Raw genomic sequence first — 25,513 nt, 5'->3', positions numbered from 1 at the left:
AAAAAATTATCTACTTTTCCTAAATGCAAATTGTGTTTTTCATATGGTTATTTCTGTATCTGCAAAATTTACTTTTTTCCTTCAATCAATATCTCAATCTTTTATTATTAACATGCTTTTCGATCTGTTGTTCTCCAGGCCAATTCCTCCTTCACAGGCAGTACTAGCAGTAAGTAATACATATGGCCGTGTGCGGAAGCCAGTAGGTTTTGATCTTATTGGCTCTCTTTCTCATGTCCTTGGATCAGTAGTGGATGACCATTCTGATGTTGACAGTGACTGTTTCCTTTGGATTCCCATTCCACCCCAAGGTTATACATCAATGGGTTGTGTAGCAAATATAGGGAAGCATCCGCCCCCAAACGATGCTGTATGTTGCCTGCGCTCTGACCTTGTAACATCTGCTGCTTATTCAGAATGCATGCTGATTGCACCATCCAATCAGCACTTTACTTCTGGATTTAGCATCTGGCGTTTGGACAATGTTATTGGATCATTTTATGCTCATTCTTCAACCACACGCCCTTCCAAAAAAATAAGTTCTGATCTGAGTCATCTTCTACTATGGAATTCATTTTGGTCCTATGCGTCTCTTAAGGAATCTGTTCCTGGGTTTGCTGTGGATAATAATCATGCTAGTCAGCAAACAAGTGACCAGACTGCTAGTTCATCTGGTTGGAACTTTCTCAGGTCAATTTCAAAAGCATGTAGTTGTTATGTGTCAACCCCTCACTTTGAGAGAATGTGGTGGGACATGGGCAATGAACATCGTAGACCGCTGTCAATTTGGCGGCCTGTTTCGCATCGTGGTTATGCCATAGTGGGTGATTGCATAGTTGAAGGGTTGGTTCTTTTTGTCTTGGAATGTTTTTTTTTTCAAACTCTTATCTTAGGTATCATTTGATCTTTTTATGACTTTCTGTTAACATTCTGCATTGTATTTTTCCCTTACCAGCTTAGAACCACCTCCTCAGAGTATCAGTTTTAAGTCTGATGATCCAGAAATCTCTGCAAAGCCAGTGAAATTTGTAAAAATAGCCCAAATTAGAGGGAAAGGTTTTGATGAAGTTTTCTTCTGGTACCCAATTGCTCCCCCCGGTTATGCTTCTTTGGGGTGTGTGGTTTCCAGAACAGATGAAACCCCGTCCGTGGATTCTTTGCGCTGCCCAAGGATGAATCTTGTTAACCCTGCCAACATTCTCGAAGTGCCAATTTTAAAATCTTCAAGCTCAAAGGCACACCAGTGCTGGAGCATTTGGAAAGTTGAAAATCAGGTTAATAGAATGCTCATTAAACTCGGTCCATGATTATTACATTTGGTTTTGGTTCTCTAAGATACAATCATTTTTTTAAATATGAAACAATGTCAATATGGTCTGATGTAATCTTAGTCTATGGTTCTCTATCGTCTGAATTTTTATTGGGAGGAAAAGGAAAATAATAATTTTTTCGCTTCCTGTTTCTCTGCAGGCTTGTACTTTTCTTGCTTGCTCTGATACAAAGAAGCCAACACAGTTGGCTTACACTATTGGTGATTTTGTGAAGCCAAAGACACAGGAAAATGTTACAGCTGAGATTAAACTAAGATACTTCTCTCTAACTGTTTTAGACAACCTACATGGAATGGTATGTTCTCTAAAATAATGACCTGGTCCTCTTGACATGATATTGCCTTCTGTGTTGTAATCTTTGTTGTGATTGCCTTTCTAATGAATTCCCTCTGCTATTTTAACATTAAAAAAAATATTGCCTTCTGCATATGATACATTTGTTCCTTTTCAGATGACACCGTTGTTTGACATGGCTATTGCTAATATCAAGTTGGCAACACAAGGTCGGCTGGAGGCTATGAATGCAGTTCTCATTGCATCTATTGCTGCTTCAACCTTTAATACACAGCTGGAAGCATGGGAGCCCTTGGTGGAGCCATTTGATGGCATATTCAAGTTAGTTTCTACCTCATTTTAGTTATTATTTGCCTAATGAGAAAAGAGAGCAGGAAAAGTGCACTAGCTTTTAATGAGTTTGATGTCCAGTGTAGTAATTATTGATCTTTTCTTTTTCAAGGTTTGAAACATATGATACCGATGTGACGTCAAGACTTGGGAAGAGGATGCGGATTGCTGCCACCAATATTGTGAATATAAATATCAGTGCAGCAAATCTTGAAACTTTTGTGGGGACTGTTCTTTCATGGAGACGACTGATAGAGCTTGAACAAAAAACAAACAAACTGATCGAGGTCAACTGGAATTTGAGCTTTGAATTTGGTTTAAGAAGATGCTGAGCTGATTTCTATACTTCTGTATGTTCTTTCAAACATCTGACTAGTTTCTTTGTCAGGAGGCTTGTGCTCATTCTGGACATGAAGATCGAGCCTTTTCTGCTCTGGATGAAGATGACTTACAAACTTTGACAGTAGAGAATAAGCTTGGGGATGATCTGTTCCTGAAAAAGATTGAGCAAGATTCAAATGTGGTTGACCAACTTCATCATGGTGACTGTGCTTTGGTTTGGGTTCCACCTCCAAGGTTCTCGGACAGGTTAAATGTTGCAGAGGAATCTAGGGAACCACGCTATTCTGTTTCTGTGCAGATTCTTTTTGCTAAGGTTCTATTATGATTGAAGCTTTTGCTGCATATGTTTCCCTTTTATTCTTTGTATTCTAGTTTCTTCCAAACAGAAATATGACTTGGTATTATTTGGCAGGATTTAACTTTAATCAATGATGGTAATAGCCATAACTTCTTTTGTGCTTTGCGCCTTGTGATTGATAGTCAAGCAACAGATCAGCAAAAGTTTTTCCCTCAGAGTGCACGGACAAGATGTGTGAAGCCCTTAGTTTCAGATATCGAGTACCAAAACAAAGGCATTGCTAAGTGGAATGAAATATTCATATTTGATGTTCCTCATAGGGTCTGTTGTATATTCATCAATTTTTTTTCATTTTTGTTGTTTTATATCTTTAGTTTTCACTTCTTTACTGTTAAAAGTAGGCATGGTTTTCTTTGTGGATCAGTAAAAATTGTTAATCTATTCTTATTTCTCTGGAATTAAGGTGTAAGTTAATTAAGAGTAGTTCAATATTCCATCATAGTAAAATATCATGTTATAATAAACACAATTAAGTGAAATTTCTGAAGTTGTTCTGTAATGCAAGGGCTGGTAAGCAGTATCTGTTAATTTCCCAGTTACTAAGGTATTTCTGCATCTGCTGTCACAGGGAGTTGCTAAATTGGAGGTGGAGATAACAAATCTTTCTGCAAAAGCTGGCAAAGGTATGTTTTATTGGTGCATCCACTTGATTTAAAGTTGGAATTCACGTAAAAAAAAAAAACTAGATATTTTGAAGGGTTTTTTCCACCTGTTTTTGATTGCTTAAGATGCTAAATCTGTGTGCATCTAATATTTTTATGAGTTGATGTTCGTTAAGAACACTATTTATATAGGCATATTAATTTGTATGTTTTTTTTTTCTTTTCTATTCATTACATTGTGGCTCACTTGTTATTCTACTCTTTGTTTGTTCTCTTCTATGTATTAATTTGTTATTTTTTTTAATGTAGTTTTGTCTCGAAATCTTTCTAAGTGACTAATATTCTTCTAGATTTATTATATTATTGTTTTATTATTTTATTTTTTATATTCATAAAATATCCAGTCATTCTCCTTCCTCAAACTTGAATATGTATATGTTCTCTGTAGTCTCTTCATCTTGTAATTTAATAAAGCAGGTGAAGTTGTTGGTGCACTTTCTTTACCTGTTGGACATGGTGCGAGTACTTTAAAGAAGGTATCTTCAGCAAGGATTCTGCCTCAACGAACTGATATTCAGCATATTGAATCATATCCATTGCGGAGAAAGGTAAGTTTCGCTTTTCTGCATCTTTGGTCTGATAGTTTCATGTTTCTTTGTTTCAATGGAATATTAGTATCTTTGATTTATTTACTGTCTCTCTATTAATGGTCCAGCTCAACAGTGTTGAAGATATGCATGACCATGGATACCTCTCTGTTTCCACTTCTTATTTTGAGAGGAGCACAACTGCAAATTTTGAAAGAGATGCAGAAAGCAAGGATGCTTCTCATAAGGATATTGGTTTCTGGATTAGGTTAGGGAAAGATGGTTCATGGGAGAGCGTTCGTTCATTGCTTCCATTGTCCGTAGTTCCCAAATCATTACAGAGAGAATTTATTGCAATGGAAGTTGTGATGAAAAATGGAAAGAAGCATGCTATTTTCAGGGGTCTTGCAACAGTTGTAAATGATTCTGATGTTAATTTGGATATTTCAGTTTGCCATGAATCAATGATTCAGGATTCAGGATCAATCAATCATAACATAGTGGTCGAAGAAATCTTTGAGAATCAGCGCTATCAACCAAATGCTGGTTGGGGCAGTAAATGGTCTAGCTTTCAAGGTAATGATCCTCCGCTCTGGAGCACCAAAGACTTCTCATATTCATCGAAGGTTAGTAATTCTGTGTACTAATAGTTTCCATATTCTTGGGATTTATTTCTTGCATAACTTCCAAATGTATTGTCCCTTCTATTCCCATCCATTCTGCTTTGACATTATGTATATTCTCATCTCACCTTTATCTTGAAGGATTTTTTTGAGCCTCCTCTCCCCAATGGGTGGCAATGGATATCAACATGGGCTCTCGATAAATCCCGATTTGTTGATGAAGATGGCTGGGCTTATGGTCCTGACTATCAAAGTCTGAGATGGCCTCTAACTTCTTCAAAGTCACATGTTAAATCTGGTCATGGTGTGCGCAGGAGGCGTTGGATCCGAAAAAGACAACAAATTGCTGAGCAAGGAAAAAGTTGCATAAAGAGTGACTTCACTATCATAAACCCGGGGTCTTCTGCTGTTTTACCATGGGGAAGTACATCTAAAGGATCTAATCAGTGTTTACGTATTCGTCCTTATATTGATTATCCACATCCCACATACATATGGGGTCGTGCCATTGTTGCTGCTGTCAATTCTAGTTTTGTTGGTGAGAAGGACCAGCCTTTCTTAGATCAGAGTTCACTATATAGACAAAATTCTTTTCCACGGGGAAGCAAAATGCCCAATTTTGCTCTTAACTTAAGTCAACTTGAGAAGAAGGATGTACTTCTTTGTTGTTCTCCTACTGTTGGGAGTAGACAAATATGGCTCAGTGTAAGTGCAGATGCATCGGCCCTTCAGACAGAGCTCAATCATCCTGTTTATGATTGGAAGATATCTGTTAATTCTCCTTTGAAGTTGGAAAATCGACTGTCCTGTCCTGCTGCATTCACAGTATGGGAAAAAGAAAAAGAAGGGAACTATATTGAGCGAGATCATGGTATGATATTTTCACGCAGTAGTGCTCATATATATTCAGTGGACATTCGGAGACCTGTATATCTTACATTTCGTGTACAGGGTGGTTGGGTTTTGGAAAAGGTAACGGGTTTTACTTTAATCTGATTGTGTATTGTTTTTCCTCATCTACGAGTCAATTGAGCTTTGTGGTGAATGCACCAATACTTGCAGGACCCAATTCTTGTTCTGGATCTTTCTTCTGGTGCTCACATTTCATCTTTCTGGATGTTCCACCAGCGAAGTAAAAGGTTGTGGCTTCTTTTTTTCCCCCTCCTTTTTTTTTCTTTTCCTCTTCATGGGTGGCCACATCTAAAACTTTTCCTTCATCTCTTATTGATTTGTCAGTATGGGAGGATACTGCATAAATTGATATTTTTTTCCTGCGTTGCTTACTTAGAAAAGAAATGGAAAGAAACTATACATTTTTTCTCTCATGTGTTGCTCTTTGATAATGGTTAGTTCAAAGCGTATAGAAACCTAGTGAATAGTGCAAAGTTGATTCGATGGTTCTCTATATCTTTTAACAGCAATGATGCATATGATTCATGAAAGGAAATAGTATATGATTCTCGATCATATATGTTCAAATTTATTTGCTGAGAAAAGTAACTTTGATGAAATTTTCACAATAAAGGGATAATTGGAACTGGATTGTCATTCTTTTAAGGGTTTTTTTGTGTAAAAAAAACAAAAACCTAAAACTCTGGCTTATGCATTCCATGATCTTATCACATGGTTTTACAGGAGATTGCGTGTGAGTATTGAAAGTGATACGGGGGGAACAAATGCTGCACCAAAAACATTAAGGTTTTTTGTTCCATATTGGATCATCAATGATTCATCTCTGCCTCTAGCTTATCAAGTGGTAGAAATAGAAGGTTCAGATACTACTGCAGACACTGATTCACGCTCTCTCTCTAGAGCAGTTAAATCTGCAAGAACTGTTTTGAGGACCACTTCTCACTCGATGGAAAGGAGAAACTCCGATCTGAGGAGAAACATCCAAGTTCTTGAAGCTTTTGAGGACACCAGTCCAGTAGCTAGCATGCTTTCCCCACAAGACTCTGCTGGTCGTAATGGTGTTAAGCTGTTTCCATCACAAAAGGATACATATGTTTCCCCACGGGTCGGCATTTCTGTGGCTATTCGCGATTCTGAAATTTACAGTCCTGGCATTTCTCTTCTTGAGCTTGAAAAGAAGGTAGGCCAAGTGCATACATGTGAATCTTGTTTCCATCTTCTCTTTTGTGGGGCTTGGTGGAGAGGTGCAATGCTTCTGATATACTGTTGGTGGTGTCTCAGAAATTTGGTTTCTAACTGACATGTAACTTCTATTCCAGGAACGTGTTGCTGTAAAAGCATTCAGTTCAGATGAGTCATACTATAAGCTTTCAGCTCTAGTGAACATGACTTCAGACAGAACGAAGGTAGAAAACTATTCTTTAAAAGGTTGATGAAAGATGTTTTATTGTGGTTCCATCGTCTGGTAATAAGCCTAGTAGTTTTACCCTGTTATTTCTTACACATTGTTTTCGTCATTGGGCTAATTCTTCTTCTTCTCTCTAGTCCAGTAATAGTGTTTCTGCTTGTGGAAAATTTAACGATTCTCATAAACTTTGACCTTCACTTTGTTTCACGCTTAGTCGAAATTTCATAGGCTATACTTTCAGTTTCCCTCTTCTGGCATATATATAACTGGCAGTATGCATTAAGATCATTGCAACCTTGATCTCAGAAACAGTTCTTGCCTTATGTATTGTTGATCTGTCCTTGCGTTGGCATTTTCTGACTTGGCAAATCTGGTTCAAACTGTGTTCTTAACTGTTGATCATCTTAGTAATATATAGATTTGTAAGACATCATTAGTCGGCCTGATCTACGCTGTTTCCCTCCTGAAGTTACAACTTACAACTATATTAGCTATTACAGTACTTTTTTTAAAAAATAGCTATTACGGTCCAAATATATCATAAATTCATAATTAATCATCACAAGCTCTGATAACTAACTGGACTCAAACTGACAAACCAGAATATATTTGATAACTGATCGGAATAAAGTTTTGGTACTACTAGTACTGAATCAGTGTATAAAAGATGTTATAATGATTTAGGTTTTGAAACAGCTTGGAAAATAGTTAATCAATATTTATTTATAGATACTTTCTTTGGCGAATAACTACTAAAAATGGCTTCTGTTCAGGTCATTCATATTCAGCCGTACATGCTGTTTGTCAACAGGATTGGTTTAAGCCTTTGCCTGCAGCAGTGTGATTCTCATACTGTGGAATGGATCCATCCCACTGATCCTCCAAAACCCTTTCAATGGCGGAGTTCTAAGCTTGAGTTATTGAAGGTTGGTATAAATCAGCCATACCAATGTTTCAGTATATATTCCTGCATATATTTATTATTATTATTTAACTAAATGGAAGACCTTTCTTCTTCCAGTTGCATGTTGATGGGTACAACTGGAGCACACCTTTTAGTGTCTCCAGTGAAGGTGTGATGCGTGTTTCTTTGAAAAAGGACAATGGCAGGGATCAGTTATTTTTTAAGGTTGAAGTAAGGAGTGGAACAAAAAGCTCACGATATGAAGTTATCTTCCGCCCTAATTCCTCATCAAGTCCTTACAGGTTACATGATACACCTATGTTATATATACATTTAAAACTTCTTAAATACTTACTGAATAGTTGATGGTCTAGGGGGGATTTTTTTTCCTTTTCTTCTCTTTCATTTACTTCTTGTTTTCCAAGCATACAAGGGTGGCAATTTGGTGGTCGAGTTGGGTTCTGGTTGGCTGTAGTTCAAGTTAAGTCATTTTGAGATTTGTTTATGGTATGGTCATCTTGATTTGTCATTTTTGACAAATTGCCTAGTTTTGGGTCGTAAACTTTTTAAGATAATTATATTAAGCATCTCAACCTAGAATCAACAGGTGGGCCAAACTTTATTATATGACCACAAGAACCCTAATACTTTACAGATGTGGCATCACACCACTTTAGCACTTCCCCTTATGTGTAGTCATAGGTCCACACGTGAACCACAGATGGGTTCATAGAAATCTCAGTTAATAGATGTGGGATAACACTATTTAACACCCCCGTCACTTATAGTTTATCAATGCCATACATGTGGATGACCTCAAATGAGGTAATAGCTAGTAAGAACGGAACACTTTGGCTCTGATATCTTGTTAAATATCCAACTTAAAACCAATTATAAGTCAAGATGATCAACTTGAATATAAGATCACAAGCAACCCAAGACTAAATAAATGTGGAATAACCCACTTGATTTATATTACTTCACAAGTTCTAGTTTAAAAAGAGAGAAGAATAAAACTTATGGTCAATTGAAGTTCTGGATTATTTAGGTACATTTACTTCTAACATATTTTGTTCAAGTTTGGGTCGTGACTATTAGAGTCAACTGAGGTTGGATCAGGGCCTTTAGCCAATTTTCTTTTGTGTTTCTCTTTTGTTCATTTCTAATATTATTGTCTGGGAACAGGATTGAAAATCGTTCCATCTATTTACCAATTCGCTGTCGGCAAGTGGATGGTACCAGTGATTCATGGCACTTTCTTCTTCCCAACACTGCTGTTTCTTTCTTATGGGAAAATCTTGGTCGACAGCATTTGTTGGAAATCCTTGCAGATGGGACTGACCCATCAAGGTCAAAAAATTACAACATTGATGAGATTTCCGACCACCTGCCAGTTGATGTTACAGGCCCTGCTAGAGCTTTACGGGTTACCATCCTAAAAGAAGAAAAAGTAAATGTTGTTAAGATCAGTGACTGGATGCCTGAAAGTGAGCCTTCAGCAGTCACTGACCGAAAGATTCCGGCCTCATTATCAGATTTCTCTAGAAAGGGGTCTCATGAACTGTATTCTACATCAGAATGTGAGTTCCATTTCATTTTCGAGCTTGCTGAGCTTGGCGTGTCCATTGTTGATCATACACCTGAGGAGCTATTATACCTGTCAGTGCAAAATCTTCATTTGGCATATTCAACTGGCTTGGGCTCTGGTTGTAGCAGGTATGTCTGCTTTAATAGGTTCTGCAATGCCACAATGCAGCAAGATTTATGTTGTCACTATAAATTTTTCTTGCCCCACAGAAAATTGCTCCCAGAAAATAAATAAATAAATAACTGTAAATATTTTGTTAGAGCCATTCATACATAACATATGTAAAAGTTTAACCTTGGTTTTATTCATTCGATTAGTGTGTACCATTTATTTAATGATGCCCTGCTTTTGTTGGGAGTTATATTTCAAGTGATAAACTGTATGTATCAACTCATTATGGATTTTCCGTGTTAAGTTCAATTGATATATGTTTGCTTATTCCCAGTTTTTTGGTAAAAATGGGAAGCCTCATTAAAAAACCCCTTTCATAACCGTATATGTTTGCTTATTCCAAGTACACTTGTGTATATGTTATACAGTTGTCTTTCTCATGCACGAATTCTTTTTATTTTCAAGTAGAGTGTAAAAGTTCTAAACTCGTGTATATTAAATGGTAATAGGGGGGTTCCATACCTTTTTTCTCCTTTCGCACCTCAAAGAAGGCTCTGAATTGTTTAGTCAAAAATTTAGATTTAGCTGAACTCTGCAGTCTACTTATCATGTAGGCAGAATAGAAATCCAAAATAGTAATTTCTTGTACTGGAAGATTTTCCTGTTTTCTAACTATATGTGATTCTTTAGTGGATTATATTGATATTTCAGGTTCAAATTAAGAATGAGAGGAATTCAAATGGATAACCAATTGCCATTAACTCCAACACCAGTTCTCTTCAGGCCACAGAAAATTGGGCAGGAGACTGATCATATCATGAAAATTTCTGCGACTCTGCAGACAAATGGATCACTGGATCTGTGTGTCTATCCATATATTGGTTTTGATGTGAACATGGTAAATCTCAACATCATGAGCAGAGTTTATCTTCTTTTTCCCATCTGTCACTTTTATAGTCATTAATTTTGATTGGCTTATGACCAGGGGCCTGATAATTCTGCATTTTTGATAAACATTCATGAACCTATAATATGGCGCATACATGAGATGATACAGCAGGTCAATTTCGGTAGATTAAAGGATACTCAAGCTACAGCCGTGTCAGTTGATCCAATCATTCAAATTGGGTATGTGAACCTTTCTACAATTTATATATTCAATAATGTGCTTTGCCCAGAACTTGATTGCTTGGCACTTATCACCTGTATTTTACTGGAAATTCAGGGTTCTCAATATCTCAGAAGTTCGACTAAAAGTGTCGATGACTATGTCGCCTAGTCAACGGCCTAGGGGAGTACTTGGTTTTTGGGCATCCCTAATGACTGCACTAGGGAACACTGAGAATATGACTGTAAGTTTTACATTTAATCCCCTTATTTTTTTCCTCATTTGTAGATCATTCAATAGTTTGACCTTCAGTTCTCTGGATGGATCCGAAAAGCCACTTATGTTGGTATACGGAAGCTAAAAAATTACATGCTGTATCATGACTTCCAAATGCATATCTCGAAGTTGCAGTTAAATGGTTGATGGAACTTGTTTTGGTAATTGCAAGTGTTTGGCTGTGTAAGACTGAACTGTGACTAATAATAACTATGTTTCGGTTAGTTAAGTACCATTCTATGGATGAAGTTGCACTGGCAACTCTTTGAGCCATGCATATCTCAAGATATTCTAAATTTTCATGAGCTATTCATGGTTGGTTATGCTCATTGTGATACCAACTGTTGAATTAACAGGTTAAGATAAATCAAAGATTTCATGAGAATGTGTGCATGAGGCAGAGTACTATGATTAGTAATGCAATTGCAAACATCAAAAAGGATCTTCTGAGTCAACCACTTCAGTTGCTCTCAGGCCTTGATATATTGGGCAACGCAAGTAGTGCTCTTGATCATATGAGTAAAGGAGTGGCTGCTTTATCAATGGATAAGAAATTCATTCAAGGCCGACAGAGACAGGTGTGTCACAAACCCAAATTTGGATTAATAAGCATTCATTTTTCAAGCTTGTACTTTTTGTTCGTACTGCAGTAATTATTTGCAGAATATTTTCTTTCTCATTTATGTTTATCATGGGTCTGCAAATAACTGTATAAAGCTATTTTGTACCTCGTTTGCTTCTTTGGTGCTTGATCTACTTGAAGGTGTGTGTAATAACCCTTAACCCTGAAAGATACGTACAACTGTATAATAACTGTAGAAAATCAGACTATAGAAAGAAAACAGACTATATAGTAGAAAACAGACTGTAGGAAACAATCAAGTCTGTTATTTTATTCTTGCATACTTTCAATAGAAACATGTTGGAAATTTGGTCATTGAAAGCCTTGATTTAGTCATAATCTATGAGATATTCTAGGATTTGTTTTATATGTAAATATAGAAAGTAAAAGATGTAAATCAAGAAAAAGTAGAAAGTAGAAGCTGTCAAATATTGACTCTAATTAGTTTCTTTTTTTTTTTTGTTGTAATTTCTCTTTGTATAAAAGGAGCCTTATACTCATTCAAGAAATAAGACACATTATTTCTTCATTCTTTTCTAATTTGGTGTCAGAGCCATAATCGTGTCTTAACCCTAAAACACAACAGTTCCAAAATCACTGTAGCCATGTCCAAAGTCGCGTCAGAAATCACCTCAACCCCTGTTGCGGCCACTCCGCAGCACCACTCCAATTCTCATTCTGTCCAAATCACCACCATCCGCTTAAATGGCGTGTATATTCGTGGGCAAGGGAATATCGGTTACATCACTGGTGACAAGAAGGCTCCTGCTGTTGATCCGCTGTACGCTTAAATGGTGTATATATGTTGTATATTCCCAGTTTGAATGACAGCTCATCAAAAGTCACTCGTGGAAGGGCTTTGGTGAAGATATCTGCAAGCTGTTTCTTCGTCGGAATGTACTGCAATTGTGCAACTCCATTGTTGACCTTCCCGTAAATAAAATGTCTGTCTATCTCAATGTGTTTCGTTACATCATGTTGTACTGGGTTTTTTGCTATACTCATAGTTGATTGACTGTCACTAAAAATCTCAAAATTCTTCTTGTCACAAAAATCTCAAAATTCTTCTTGTCATCTAAGTCCAATTCTGTGAGCAGTCTTTTAATCCACATTCTTTCACATATTTCGAGATCCATTGCTCTAAACTCTGACTCAACACTACTTCGAGAGACAACGGCTTGTTTCTTACTTCTCCAAGTCATCAAATTACCCCAAACGTAGGCACAGTAGCCACTAACTGACCTTCTATCAGTTAATTCACCTCCCCAGCTTGCATCTGTATAAACCTTCACTGTTCTGTCTTGATTTTTTCTAAATATAAGTCTAGCTCCCGGGGTAAACTTCAAGAATCTTAAAATTTGCAGCTTCCAAATGTTCTTCTCGAGGATCACTCATATGTTGGCTGACAATGCTCACTGAGTATGCAATATCAGGCCTGGTCAGTTAAAGGTAGATCAACTTCCCAACTAACCTTTGGTAGGTTTCCTTGTTTACTGGATTTCCAGTCCGGTCCTTGCAAAATTTCAAGCCTTCCTCCATTGGAGTTTCAGCTGGTTTGCAGTCGAGCATCTCTGTTTCTGCAAGAAGATCCAAAACATACTTACGCTAGTTTATGACTAGCCCTTCTTCGGACCTTGCAACTTCCATACCCAAAAAATACCTCATACTCCCTAAATCCTTGGCTTCAAACTCCTTTGCAAGATTCATCTTTAGCTTTTCTATTTCTTCTATATCACTGCCAGTTATGATCATATCATCTACATAGACAATTAGGAGAGTTATCTTACCACTCGGTGTAATTTTTCTGAATAATGTGTGATCCGCTTGGCTTTGTTTGAAACCATTCTGTTTCATAGCCTTAGCAAATCGATCAAACCAAGCCTTGGGAGACTGCTTTAAGCCATATAAGGATTTATTGAGCTTGCACAGTTTTCTTAGTGACCTTTCCTTCTAATCCGGGGGGACCTCCATGTATACTTCTTCTTCAAGGTTCCCATTCAGAAAAGCATTCTTTATGTCTAGTTGATGCAATTTCCAGTCCATGTTAATAGCTACTGATAATAATATTCAGATGGTATTCAATTTTGCAACCGGTGCAAAAGTCTCCTGGTAGTCGATGCCATAGGACTGAGAAAAACCTTTAGCAACCAGCCTTGCCTTGTATCTTTCCATACTCCCATCCGAATGATATTTGACTGTGAATATCCACCTACATCCAACAGCTCTCTTCCCTTCTGGCAAATCTGTCAAACTCCATGTCTTATTCTTTTGCAACGCTTTTATCTCTTCTTCCACAACCTTTTTCCACTCAGGAGATTGAAATGCTTTTGTCACATTTCTTGAGATTTTCACACTGTTAATGCTGACAGTGAAGTCCCTAAAATTAGGCTGTAATTTCCCATATGCAACATACTTATTTATGGGATGAGCAGTACATTTTCTTATCCCCCTCCTAATAGCAATAGAAAAGTCATCAAGATCAACAGTAGTAGCCTCTTGGTAATCATCATTACCTTCTGTTTCAGATGCAACAGGATCCGAATCTGGTTCTTGGCTTTCAGAGGCAACAGGAATTTCTTCAGCAGCATCTTTCCTTCTTCTTGAGTAAACACTGAGTTGTTTCGGATGGGGAGTTATGGTTTCAGGGTCATTGTTAGGTTGCATTTTTGATAGTGGTGGAAGGGGTTTTGCACAGACTAGAGTTCTGAGGTAAGAAGAAAGGTAATTCATCAGAGTTATTTAGGTTATTCTCATCACCCTCACAAGGAAATGGAACTGTGCTAGCCGGCTTTGGAGAGACAGTAATAGGTAAAGAAATGATAGGCTGTAAAGAAATATTGGTTTGAATAGACTGAAATTCCTTGTAACTCTCCCCCTGAATTTCTGTTCCTGAAAAATAAGGTTGGTTTTCAAAAAATGTAACATCAAAAGAGACATGTCTTTTTTGTGGAAGGTGAGTAACACTTGTAACCCTTCTGACTCGAAGAATAGCCCAAGAACACACACTTTATGGACCTAGGATCTAATTTCCCTCTGTTTGGATATGAACAAAGGTTGTACACCCGAACACCCGAGGAGAAAGACTTGAGTTTAAATGTTTAAAATGGGGAAAAAGTTAAAACAGAACCTTAGTAGGAATTTTGAAATCTAAAGTCTTACTTAGCATTCTATTGATGAGGTACATGGCTATAAGAAGAGCTTTCCCCCAAAGATACTTAGGAGCATTAGCAGCAAACAGAAGAGACCTGGTAACCTCTAGAAGATGTCTATGTTTCCTTTCTGCTACCCCGTTTTGTTGAGGTGTGTTGACACAAGACGTAAGGTGAACAATGTCTTTTTTCCTTAAAGAAATACCCAAGAGTTTTATTCAAGTACTCACTCCCATTGTCACTCAGAATTTTTATTTTTGTGTCAAATTGGGTTTCAACTTTTTGATAAAAACTTTTAAAAAGAGACTCAACCTCATACTTTTCTCTCATTAAGAATACCCATGTTGTCCTAGAGTAATCATCTATAAAAGACACAAACCACTTATACCCAGAAATACTTTTGACTGGAGAAGGGCCCTAAATGTCACTATGGATGATGGAAAAAGGTGGTGTTGGTTCGAATTTGGCTGCAATATATGGTTTTCTGGTGTGTTTGGCTATTTGAAAAATTTCACATGAAAACAAGGATGGATCTTTATTTATAAATAAGTTCGGTAACATTTTGGAAAGAGAGTAAAAATTAGGATGACCTAATCTAGAGTGCCATAACAGAATTTTATCGGTATTGAGATCAGAAGATAAAATTGGTTTCCTAAGAGCACTGGATAAGGCATGATTATGAGATGTTTTACCTCCAAGGGTGTACAATCCTTTGCCCAGCCTAGCATTGCCAATCACCCTCTTCGAGTCCTGTGCCTGAAAAATGCAACCACCAGTACCAAACACAACATTACAACCAGAATAATTAATTTGCTGACTGACAGCAGATTGCATGCAAGTCTAGGAACATAGAGGACATTATGAAGTATTAGATTTTTGTTTAATGTAACAGAACTACTCCCTTTGACTGTAGTGAGAGAGCCATCTGCTATTTTGATAGAAGCTGGTAAGCTGCTTTCATTATATTCCTCCAAGAGATCAATATTTCCTGTCATATGATCTGATGCACCCGAGTCTATTATCCATTGTACCGAGAAAGCATATGGGTTATTCCCATCAATAACAGTATAAGTCACATTGGTAGGCTTGACTGTCATACTGCTCAAAATCTGCTGCAGCTCCTCTATCTGTTTCTTGCTAAAACTGCTTGAGGAATCATCTTGAGAGGAAATATGGGCCTCCTTTTGAAACCTGGACCGTGTGGGCTGCTAGTCGGCTGGTTTTCCGTGCAGCTTCCAACATTGGTCTATCATATGGCCTGGTTTCTTACAATGTTCACACCAGAGGCGATTTTGCCTCTGCTGCACTGAAAATCTGAAATCTGAAAAAACAGATTGAGATGAGATGGTCTGGGAAGTGATTTCGGATGCTGGGGGATCCCGATTAGCCATGAAAAAAAATAGAGTTGAACAGGAATTGATTTAAAGAGAAGCGGAAATCGGATTGATCGCTCTAACCTGATACCATGTAGAAAATCAGACTATAGAAAGAAAACAGACTGTATAGTAGAAAACAGACTGTAGGAAACAGTCAAGTCTGTTATTTTATTCTCGCATACTTTCAATAGAAACATATTACATATTTATATACAAATTATGCCTCTAAACTAGGAAACTCTAAGGAAAGATACTAATCCTAGGAGATGTAATCCCTTGAAATAAGGGATTTGAAAACAGAAAATAATTACAGAATCTCTTGACAGCTCATTTCTATAATTCCTACAATAACTGTCAAAAGGGATGTGTCTACTATATCTTGCTAATATGCTTTGATTCAAGGCGAACAAGTGAATTCTGAAAATTCTGAATGATTTCTCCCTAAAGCAATATGATCATCCGATTGGTTGTGTTAAATCTGTTTTTTTATCCCCCCAATCCCCCCCCAAAAAAAAAAAACTCATGCTGCTGTTACATACATGTTATGCTACTGTGAATTAAAGTAGATACTTATCAGATGGGCCCATCCAGGAATATTCATTTTTTTCTTTTCAATTTGATTTTCTGGCAGGAGAGCAAGGGTGTAGATGACTTAGGTGGTGTCATCAGAGAAGGGGGTGGAGCACTAGCAAAAGGCCTGTTTAGAGGAGTTACTGGAATATTAACAAAGCCTATTGAAGGTGCAAAATCTGCAGGCGTTGAAGGCTTCGTTCAGGGTGTTGGAAAAGGCATAATAGGTGTAGCTGCACAGCCTGTGAGTGGGGTTCTGGATCTTTTGTCAAAAACTACTGAAGGTGCAAATGCTATGAGAATGAAGATAGCATCTGCTATAGCTTCAGATGACCAACTCCTCCGCAGGAGGCTGCCTCGTGTAGTTGGTGGTGATAATCTGCTTCAACCATATGATGAGTATAAAGCACGAGGACAGGTACTTTAGTTTTTGTATCCTCATCTGAGGGAACGGTTGGCTCTAAGTATATTAAGTGGAAAAAGACCCGTTTTCTAGTATATGTTGGCCACACATTTCTGTTGCAGTTTTGTACTTAACCTGCTTATGTTTTGAGTACAACTCTTTTAACTTGCTGGCATTTTTGTTAATCTTGAAGGTAATATTGCAATTGGCGCAGTCAACTTCTTTCTTGGGCCAGGTTGATTTATTCAAAGTACGCGGAAAATTTGCATTATCAGATGCATATGAAGATCATTTCATGCTACCAAAGGGAAAAATTACTATAGTTACTCATCGAAGAGTGATATTGTTGCAAGTAGGTTGACTAACGTTGGAAATATTTTATGGTTGTCTGGTGCCTTTTTATTGTTAATTGTTTCTGTGTAGATCAAACTAACGGATCACACTGTCTTGTCTTTTTCAGCAAAACTCTAATATAACTCAGAGGAAATTCAACCCGATGAGGGATCCGTGTTCAGTATTGTGGGATGTACCGTGGGAAGATCTGGCAACAATGGAGTTGACTCAGGGAAAGAAAGACCACTTCAAAGCTCCACCTTCACAACTCATCCTCTATCTAAAGGCTGGACCAACAGATACAAAAGAACAAGTTCGTATCATAAAGTGCAACCGAGATACCGATCAGGCTCTTCAAGTTTACTCTTCAATCGAACAAGCAATGATTACATATGGACAGAACTCTTCAAAGGTTGGTTTCAAGATGATTTTATTTATTTATTTATTTTGCTTATATAGACCATTGGCCGTCACACTTTATAATGTGACATTGTTTTTCTATTTTCAAGTAATGTTAGTTTGAAACATAATATAATATAGGCGTAGATATTGAGAACTTGAAATGGGTACAACATAGGTTGGAGTATCTCTAAGCATGGCCTTGGGTCATCCCTGTTAAGATTCAAGGGGATTATTTTTTTAAATGAAATGTTGTTTGAATGGAACAGGAACTGTTGAAGAAGAAAGTGACTAAACCATATTCACCGGTAAGAGACAGCAATGCTGTTGAAGTGAATGCAAAGGAAGTGGGTTCAACCTGGTCTACACAACAAATCTCTAGTCCTACGGGACCAACTTTTGGCGGCAGCAACAGCAGCTTATTTCGGGAGTGAGATGTTAAAGCCACCAATTTTGGAGGAGCAGTGCGACAAATTTTGCTTAAATGGCATGGAAAGAAAATGGTTGTTGGATAACATTAGAAAAATGGGATGATTACTCTGCCTCGGTATTAATGAAATACAATTCTCTTCATAGAAAGCTTCGGACTGCAAATATCTCATATAACACATTATTTGTTCAAAATTCAGGGGGAATGATGAACCAAATGTCCAAATTGGGTAACGACTTGGAACTTGTATATATGTATTTTTTATGTTGATATACTTCTGCATATCCGAGATAAGTTAGTGTGTTGTCCCGAGATGCACGTAAATTCCTCCGGTCATACCACTAGACTTACCTCAGCATGTTTTGAGTTTATTCGTATGCACGTCTTCGTTTTTCAGCATGATCATTTAATGAATGCATGTAGTATGTGAGAGGTATTGTGTGACGCGGGGCTTGCGAGCGCAGCGATTGGAATGTGTTTCCGTTCGTAAGTTTTAGGTTCGTGATGTGCGATGGGACAACAAAATCATCAGAAGAGTCTCAGTGGAGTACCAGAGTACAGTGATGACAACCTAGTGGGCATGTGGAAGTCATGATTTGAAATGAGTCCGCTTGTAATATTTTAATCTATTTATCGAGTTTCTAAATTGGGGCAACATTTTTATAAAATGTTATGATTTTATACCTTGTATAAATATTTTGAAGTGAGTATGGTCTTAAGGGAAAAAATTGGGTTAACCACTTTGGTATTTTCGTGTGACATTCGAATCCGTGGGATTTGAGTATTATACATCGCATGTTTCTTTAGATTGTATTTTGGTCACTGGGTTTGCGTTATTTCATTTTATTTCGAAGTTTTGTCCTCATTTAGCTATTTACCACATTTATATTTTAGTATTAACTTTTGGTTTATTTTCTTTCGGGTCCTCTAAGCTTTAGAAGCGTACGTACTTCCTGATCATTGTTCTTTTTATCGTGGTGCAATTTAATTTTATGCCCATTTTCTACTTCATTTAATTATTATTTTCTAAATTTGTTCCCGTTTACATAAAATTTAGCTACCTCTTTTAACATTCTAGTATCCTTAATTTACGTTGATTCTCCTGTTTGTCTCCTTTAACTTTATCCTTTTTTGGATTTAATTTCCTTTTAAAACAGCTTAAATCATGCCTTTTATTTCTTCCGTATTTTATTTGTTTTATATTTTAATTAAGATTTTAGTGTAATTTAAATTATTTTCCTTTCTTTTCATTTTTTTAATATTTCACCGATTTGTTTACTTTATTTTTTAACTTTGTTCTTTTTTATGTAATTAAGCACTATATATGCCTTTTCCATTTCTCTTATAATATTTTATATGATATATACTTTTTACGTATTCATTAGTTTATGTAATATGAGACATTTCACATATATATCACGTAAATATTAGTATCTTGTACGGTGAGGAACTTATCTATATCTATATATATATATATATATATATATATATATATATATATATATATATATATATATATTGTTGCCTTCCAGTTCCAAGGTTTTGTTAATATTAGTACTCGATCCAATAACTGATCAAATACCAATTTACCCTTATGGGCCTCAGTGAATAAAATAGTCTATATGAGTAACTTATGTATGACGGATCGTCCCTCCAATTTAAGGGTGAATCAAGGGAAAATATAATGAGAATGGCTACAATGTCGCAACTAATTATATAATCTGAGCAGATAACCCAATAAGTGAATTGTACTATCACAATTCTAGTTTGTCTATGCCACATGTAGCTTTTTGCAGCCCTTTGATATGCCTAATTGCTTTTGTTGGGTGCATGAAGCATGTATAAGTAATCTATGGTAAATTCTATGTTTGATGTTTGTAAGCATGAAAAGCAAGTTCTTTTGACCTCTAAGATCTCAAATAAAACTCTAATAACGTTTGCGAGCCTCTGTGGGGTAAAAGGGTGAGTTTAAGATTTTGTACCCAAAATAGGGTACTTCAGGTCGTAAGTATTAGTACTGAAAGAATAGTTTCGATGTTGTACTTTGAGTAGTGTAAAAACAAAGGCATTTGTGAAGTTAGTATCAATACTCTCTCAAGAATATCGATACTCATGGTCTAATTTCGATACTCAAGGGGAGGTATCGATACCGGTGACAAGTTAAGGATTTCAGTAGCCATTTTTTATACTGATACTCAAGGGAGTGTCAATACCAAGGGTAGAGTATCGATACTCCCCATAAGGGGTATCTATACTGAGATATTTTTCAAAACATCGAAGTTATTTTTGGTATCGATACTCAAGGTGTGTATAGATACCCAAGGGTTAGTATTGATACTGCTGGCACATTATCGATGCCACCGTTGATTTTGGGTATTTTGGTTCAATCGGTTTGAGTGTCCGGACTTAGGTGATTTGAGAACGTATAAGCTTTAGTATTCAATAAAAGTGAAAACAATCAAGATAACTGAAATTACACATATAAATCAAGCAAGTTAGGATGACATGAGATTTGCCATTGTGTGACGCTCAGGAAACGGTAAGGACATCCGAGTTTCTAGTGGATTGTTATCTTCAGCTCGACTAGGTTCGGGATGTGAGCTTCCGATGCACGTAAATTCTGGACCTCACCCCAACCACACCCCGACCTATCGAGTATCCGAGATAGACTAAGGGCTTTAAGTTTCGATGCACGTAAATTATGGTTCTTACCAAGAAGCTATCACATTCTAGATAGGCTAGTGTGTTGACCGAGATGCATATAAATTTCTCCGACCACATTGTGAGACCTATCTCATGTTTGTTGATATACTTCTGCATATCCGAGGTAAGTTAGGGTGTTGTCCCGAGATGCACGTAAATTCCTCCGGCCACACCACTAGACTTACCTCAGCATGCTTTGAGTTTATTCGTTTGCACATGTCTTCATTTTTCAGCATGATCATTTAATGAATGCATGTAGTATGTGACGTTCGCAAGTTTCAGGTTCGTGACGTGCGATGGGATAACAAAATCATCAGAGGAGTCTCAGTGGAGTACCAGAGTACAGTGATGACGACCTAGTGGGCATGTAGAGGTCATGATTTGAAATGATTCAGCTTGTAATATTTTAATTATTTAATCTATTCATTGAGTTTCTAAATTGGGGCACCGTTTTTATAAAATGTTATGATTTTATACCTTGTATAAATATTTTGAAGTGAGTATGGTTTTAAGGAAAATTTTTTTGAAGTGAGTATGGTTTTAAGGAAAAAAATTTGGGTTAACCACTTCGGTATTTTCGTGTGACATTCGAATCCATGGGATTTGGGTATTATACATCGCATGCTTCTTTAGATTGTATTTTGTTTAATGGGTTTATTTCATTTTATTTCGAAGTTTTGTCCTCATTTCGCTATTTCCCATATTTTTATTTTAGTATTAACCTTTGGTTTATTTTCTTTCGGGTCCTCCAAGCTTTAGACGCGTACGTACTTCCTGATTTAACTTTGTTCTTTTTTATGTAATTAAGCACTATATATGCCTTTTCCATTTCTCTTATAATATTTTATATGATATATACTTTTTACGTATTCTTTAGTTTATGTAGTATGAGACATTTCACATATATATCACGTAAATATTAGTTTCTTGTACGGTGGGTACTTATATATATATATATATATATATATATATATATATATATATATATATAGCCTTTTAATTCCAAGGCTTTGCCTTGATTAATCTGGATCGACTCCGGTCGTACACCTAGTTTTGGTGGGTGAGTCACCTAGCGAGGATTTTCGGGATACACAAGGACTCGAACTTTAGACCTTGCTTAAGCTATATCAAGTTACTTACCACTTGAATTAAACCCGTTGGTTGGGGTACTTATATATTAGATATTTGTTTATATTATTTTTATCTTCGTAAATATTAAATATATTTTGTTGAATTTTTTTGTTAATGTTAGTACTCGATCCAATAACTGATCAAATACCAATTTACCCTTATGGGCCTCAATGAATAAAATAGTCTATACGAGTAACTTATGTATGACGAGAATGTATCAATCGTCCCTCCAATTTAAGGGTGAATCGAGAGAAAATATAATGAGAATGGCTACAAAATTAGCTAATCTGAACAGAACGTCATACTAACAGATAACCCAATAAGTGAAAAGTAGTATCACAATTCTAGTTTGTCTATACCACATGTAGCTTTTTGTAACCCTTTGATATGTCTAATTTCTTTAGTTGGGTTCATGAAGCATGTTCGTAAGCATGAAAAGTAACTCCTTTTGACCTCTAAGATCTCAAATAAAACTCTAATAACGTTTGCGAGCCTCAGTGGGGAAAAGGGTGAGTTTAAGATACATTTTGTACCCAAAATAGGGCACTTGTGAGTATCGGTACTGGAAGAATAATATCGATGTTGTACTTTGAGTAGTGTAAAAAGAAAGGCATTTGTGAAGGTAGTATCAATACTCTCTCAAGAATATCGATACTCATGGTCCGGTTTCGATACTCAAGGGGCGGAATCGATACCAGTGACAAGTTAAGGATCCCACCCTGACCTCTCGAGAATCTCGGGATGTGAGCTTCCGATGCACATAAATTTCGGACCTCACCCCGACCTCTCGAGTATCCGAGATAGACTAAGGGCTTTAAGTTCCGATGCATGTAAATTTTGGTTCTTACCATGAAACTATCACGTTCTAGATAGGCTAGTGTGTTGACTGAGATGCATATAAATTCCTCTGACCACATTGCCAAACCTATCTCATGTTTGTTGATATACTTTTGCAAATCCGAGGTAAGTTAGGGTGTTGTCCCGAGATGCACATAAATTCCTCTGGCCACACCACTAGACTTACCTCAACATGTTTTGAGTTTATTCGTATGCACATGTCTTCGTTTTCAGCATGATCATTTAATGAATGCATGTAGTATGTGAGAGGTATTGTGTGACGTGGGGCTTGCGAGCTCAACGATTGGAATTGTCAAAACGATTTTTATCCGAGGGGGAGCGAGATTTTGAAAATCGCATCATTTTTTAATTATTTTATTTATGGTTGATTTTTAATTAAAAACAATGCGATTTTAGAAAACCTCTCGTTTCGAAAATTTGGAAATTCCTTCACGATAAAAACATATGGTTCGAGGAGTCGCCACCAATCTTTGATTAGGGTGTGATTGGGCACCCAAAAAAGTTGTCATTTTATAAAAAGTTAATTTTAATTAAAACGATAAATTTGTAGTCTATGTTACCAAAATTCGGATTCGGGAGTCGATTACGCGTTGGGAATGATTAGCACCCCCACAGCAAGAAAGTAGATTTAATTAAAATTTACCAAACCATTAGAAAGATAAAGAATATTCGATTATCTAAAAATATTGAGACTAGATCTTTAGGTGAGTTCTAACGACCTTTTCTCAACAAGTTTAAATAACCGAATGTTTCTTTTTCTTTCACTCCCAAAATTTAAAGTGATAGATCCAAATTTAATTAGGTGTTACTGACAGGACACACTTTTAATTTTAAAATTGTTAAAATGACTCTCTAGTAAGTTAGGAGAAGTCATTCCGACAGTTTTAAATTAAATGAGTAATGTCATTAGATTAAGTCAGGTAAATGAGGTTTACAAGCTTAAAACGTTACGCCTAAACAAGTATGTACTAACGACATGCTCGAAATAATATGTACATGCACACATTCAAAATAAATCTAAATTAGCCCTACAAACATGCATGGAATATTAAACAAGTGGCTAAGATATAAAGAAAATAAATAGTAAGCTTTTTTCATAAAATGTCATTTCCAAGTGCTGCAAACATAATGTAACCAAAATGCTACATAGGACCAAAATAAAAATTTCTGAAACTACATATACAATGTAAAAACAACGCTAAAATAACCATAATAAGTACTGGACCAAAATGAAACAAACTGAAAATTATGAGGCGAAATTATCATTACTATAGAGCTCGATTTAGGGGCCAAAATATAATAGGTCGAACATACTGGACCTCACACGTGATTACCCTCCAACCGTCTATGTTACCAAAATCCGGATTCGGGAGTCGATTACGCGTTGGGAAGGATTAGCACCCCCACAACGTCCTAAATCGGTACCTAGTCGATTAATTAATGTCTTTGCAACGAATTTCACAAGTTCGAGTTTAATTTGATTTATGATCCCTTAAAACAACAAAACAAAAATTTTAAAACATTCAAAAGCAAGAAAGTAGATTTAATTAAAATTAACCAAACAATTAGAAAGATAAAGAATATTCGATTATCTAAAAATATTGAGACCAAATATTTAGGTGAGTTCTAACGACCTTTTCTCAACAAGTTTAAATAACCGAATGTTTCTTTTTCTTTCACTCCCAAATTTTAAAGTGATAGATCCAAATTTAATGAGGTGTTACTGACATGATACACTTTTAATTTTAAAATTGTTAAAATGACTCTCTAGTAAGTTAGGAGAAGTCATTCCGACAGTTTTAAATTAAATGAGTATTACCCTTAGTCCGATTATGTCATTAGATTAAGTCATGCAAATGAGGTTTACAAGCTTAAAACGTTACGGCTAAACAAGTATGTACTAACGACATGCTCGAAATAATATGTACATGCATACATTCAAAATAAATCTAAATTAGCCCTACAAACATGCATGGAATATTAAACAAATGGCTAAGATATAAAGAAAATAAACAGTAAGATCTTTTCATAAAATGTCATTTCCAAGTGCTGCAAACATAATATAACCAAAATGCTACATAGGACCAAAATAAAAATTTCTGAAACTACATATACAATGTAAAAACAACGATAAAATAACCATAATAAATACTGGACCAAAATGAAACAAACTGAAAATTATGAGGCGAAATTATCATTACTATAGAGCTCGATTTAGGGGCCAAAATATAACAGGTCGAACCTACTGGACCTCACACGTGATTACCCTCCAACCGTCTCAAAACACGGATTCCCTCAGCTATCAGAACGCTGCCGTTTTGGGGGCTATCTAAACGACGACGTTTTGGCGTTTTAATATATAGTATCCTAGGGTAAGTTTGGAACCATAACTTCATTTTACATCTCAGCCTAAACCAGGTAACCCTCTGCCCCCCGCCGTTTCCTCTCAACTTCTCCCTCTTCCTTTCGCCTAACCCTACGTGAAACCGCCGCCTCCGCCGTAGCAGCCGCCGTGGCTGCTACCTCCATACAAACCAGACGAGAACCCCTATGTCACGATGAAGAAACCCCAACTAGCAACCAACCTAAGAGCTGAACTAGACCCCTTCCGAGACCCCCTCTAAACCCCCAAAACTCACACGGATCTGAAGCCAAATGAGATTACCTTAGCCGATGCAAGGTGATTTAGACTCCGGGCGACAAGGGTAAACTTCTATCCACGGGGAAGGTAAGGGTTTTTGCTCTCTCTATTTTTGTTTTCTGGC

General features: G+C 36.7%; 1 protein-coding gene across 1 annotated transcript in view; it reads left to right on the top strand.

Moving 5' to 3' along the window:
* The window catches only part of LOC120205810, a 61,955-nt gene extending 43,617 nt beyond the window's left edge, over positions 1-18,338 (top strand). The window contains 25 exon segments of the mRNA XM_039205607.1: positions 139-843; positions 956-1,274; positions 1,471-1,626; positions 1,783-1,946; positions 2,068-2,242; positions 2,344-2,610; positions 2,710-2,916; positions 3,224-3,278; positions 3,735-3,865; positions 3,973-4,470; positions 4,609-5,439; positions 5,530-5,606; positions 6,103-6,559; positions 6,699-6,785; positions 7,561-7,713; positions 7,809-7,993; positions 8,877-9,407; positions 10,102-10,288; positions 10,376-10,518; positions 10,616-10,742; positions 11,131-11,352; positions 16,553-16,909; positions 17,088-17,246; positions 17,355-17,639; positions 17,896-18,338. Of these exon segments, the coding sequence (XP_039061538.1) occupies positions 139-843; positions 956-1,274; positions 1,471-1,626; positions 1,783-1,946; positions 2,068-2,242; positions 2,344-2,610; positions 2,710-2,916; positions 3,224-3,278; positions 3,735-3,865; positions 3,973-4,470; positions 4,609-5,439; positions 5,530-5,606; positions 6,103-6,559; positions 6,699-6,785; positions 7,561-7,713; positions 7,809-7,993; positions 8,877-9,407; positions 10,102-10,288; positions 10,376-10,518; positions 10,616-10,742; positions 11,131-11,352; positions 16,553-16,909; positions 17,088-17,246; positions 17,355-17,639; positions 17,896-18,060 (6,643 nt within the window). The 3' untranslated portion in view covers positions 18,061-18,338.
* Positions 18,339-25,513: the final 7,175 nt, after the last annotated feature.

The sequence above is a fragment of the Hibiscus syriacus genome, unplaced genomic scaffold (genome assembly GCF_006381635.1).
Source record: "Hibiscus syriacus cultivar Baekdansim isolate YM2019G1 unplaced genomic scaffold, ASM638163v2 tig00013142_pilon, whole genome shotgun sequence".
NCBI classification, from domain to species: Eukaryota; Viridiplantae; Streptophyta; class Magnoliopsida; order Malvales; family Malvaceae; genus Hibiscus; species Hibiscus syriacus.
Note: the sequence above shows the minus strand (reverse complement) of the source record. Positions and strands in the feature narration are given on the sequence as shown.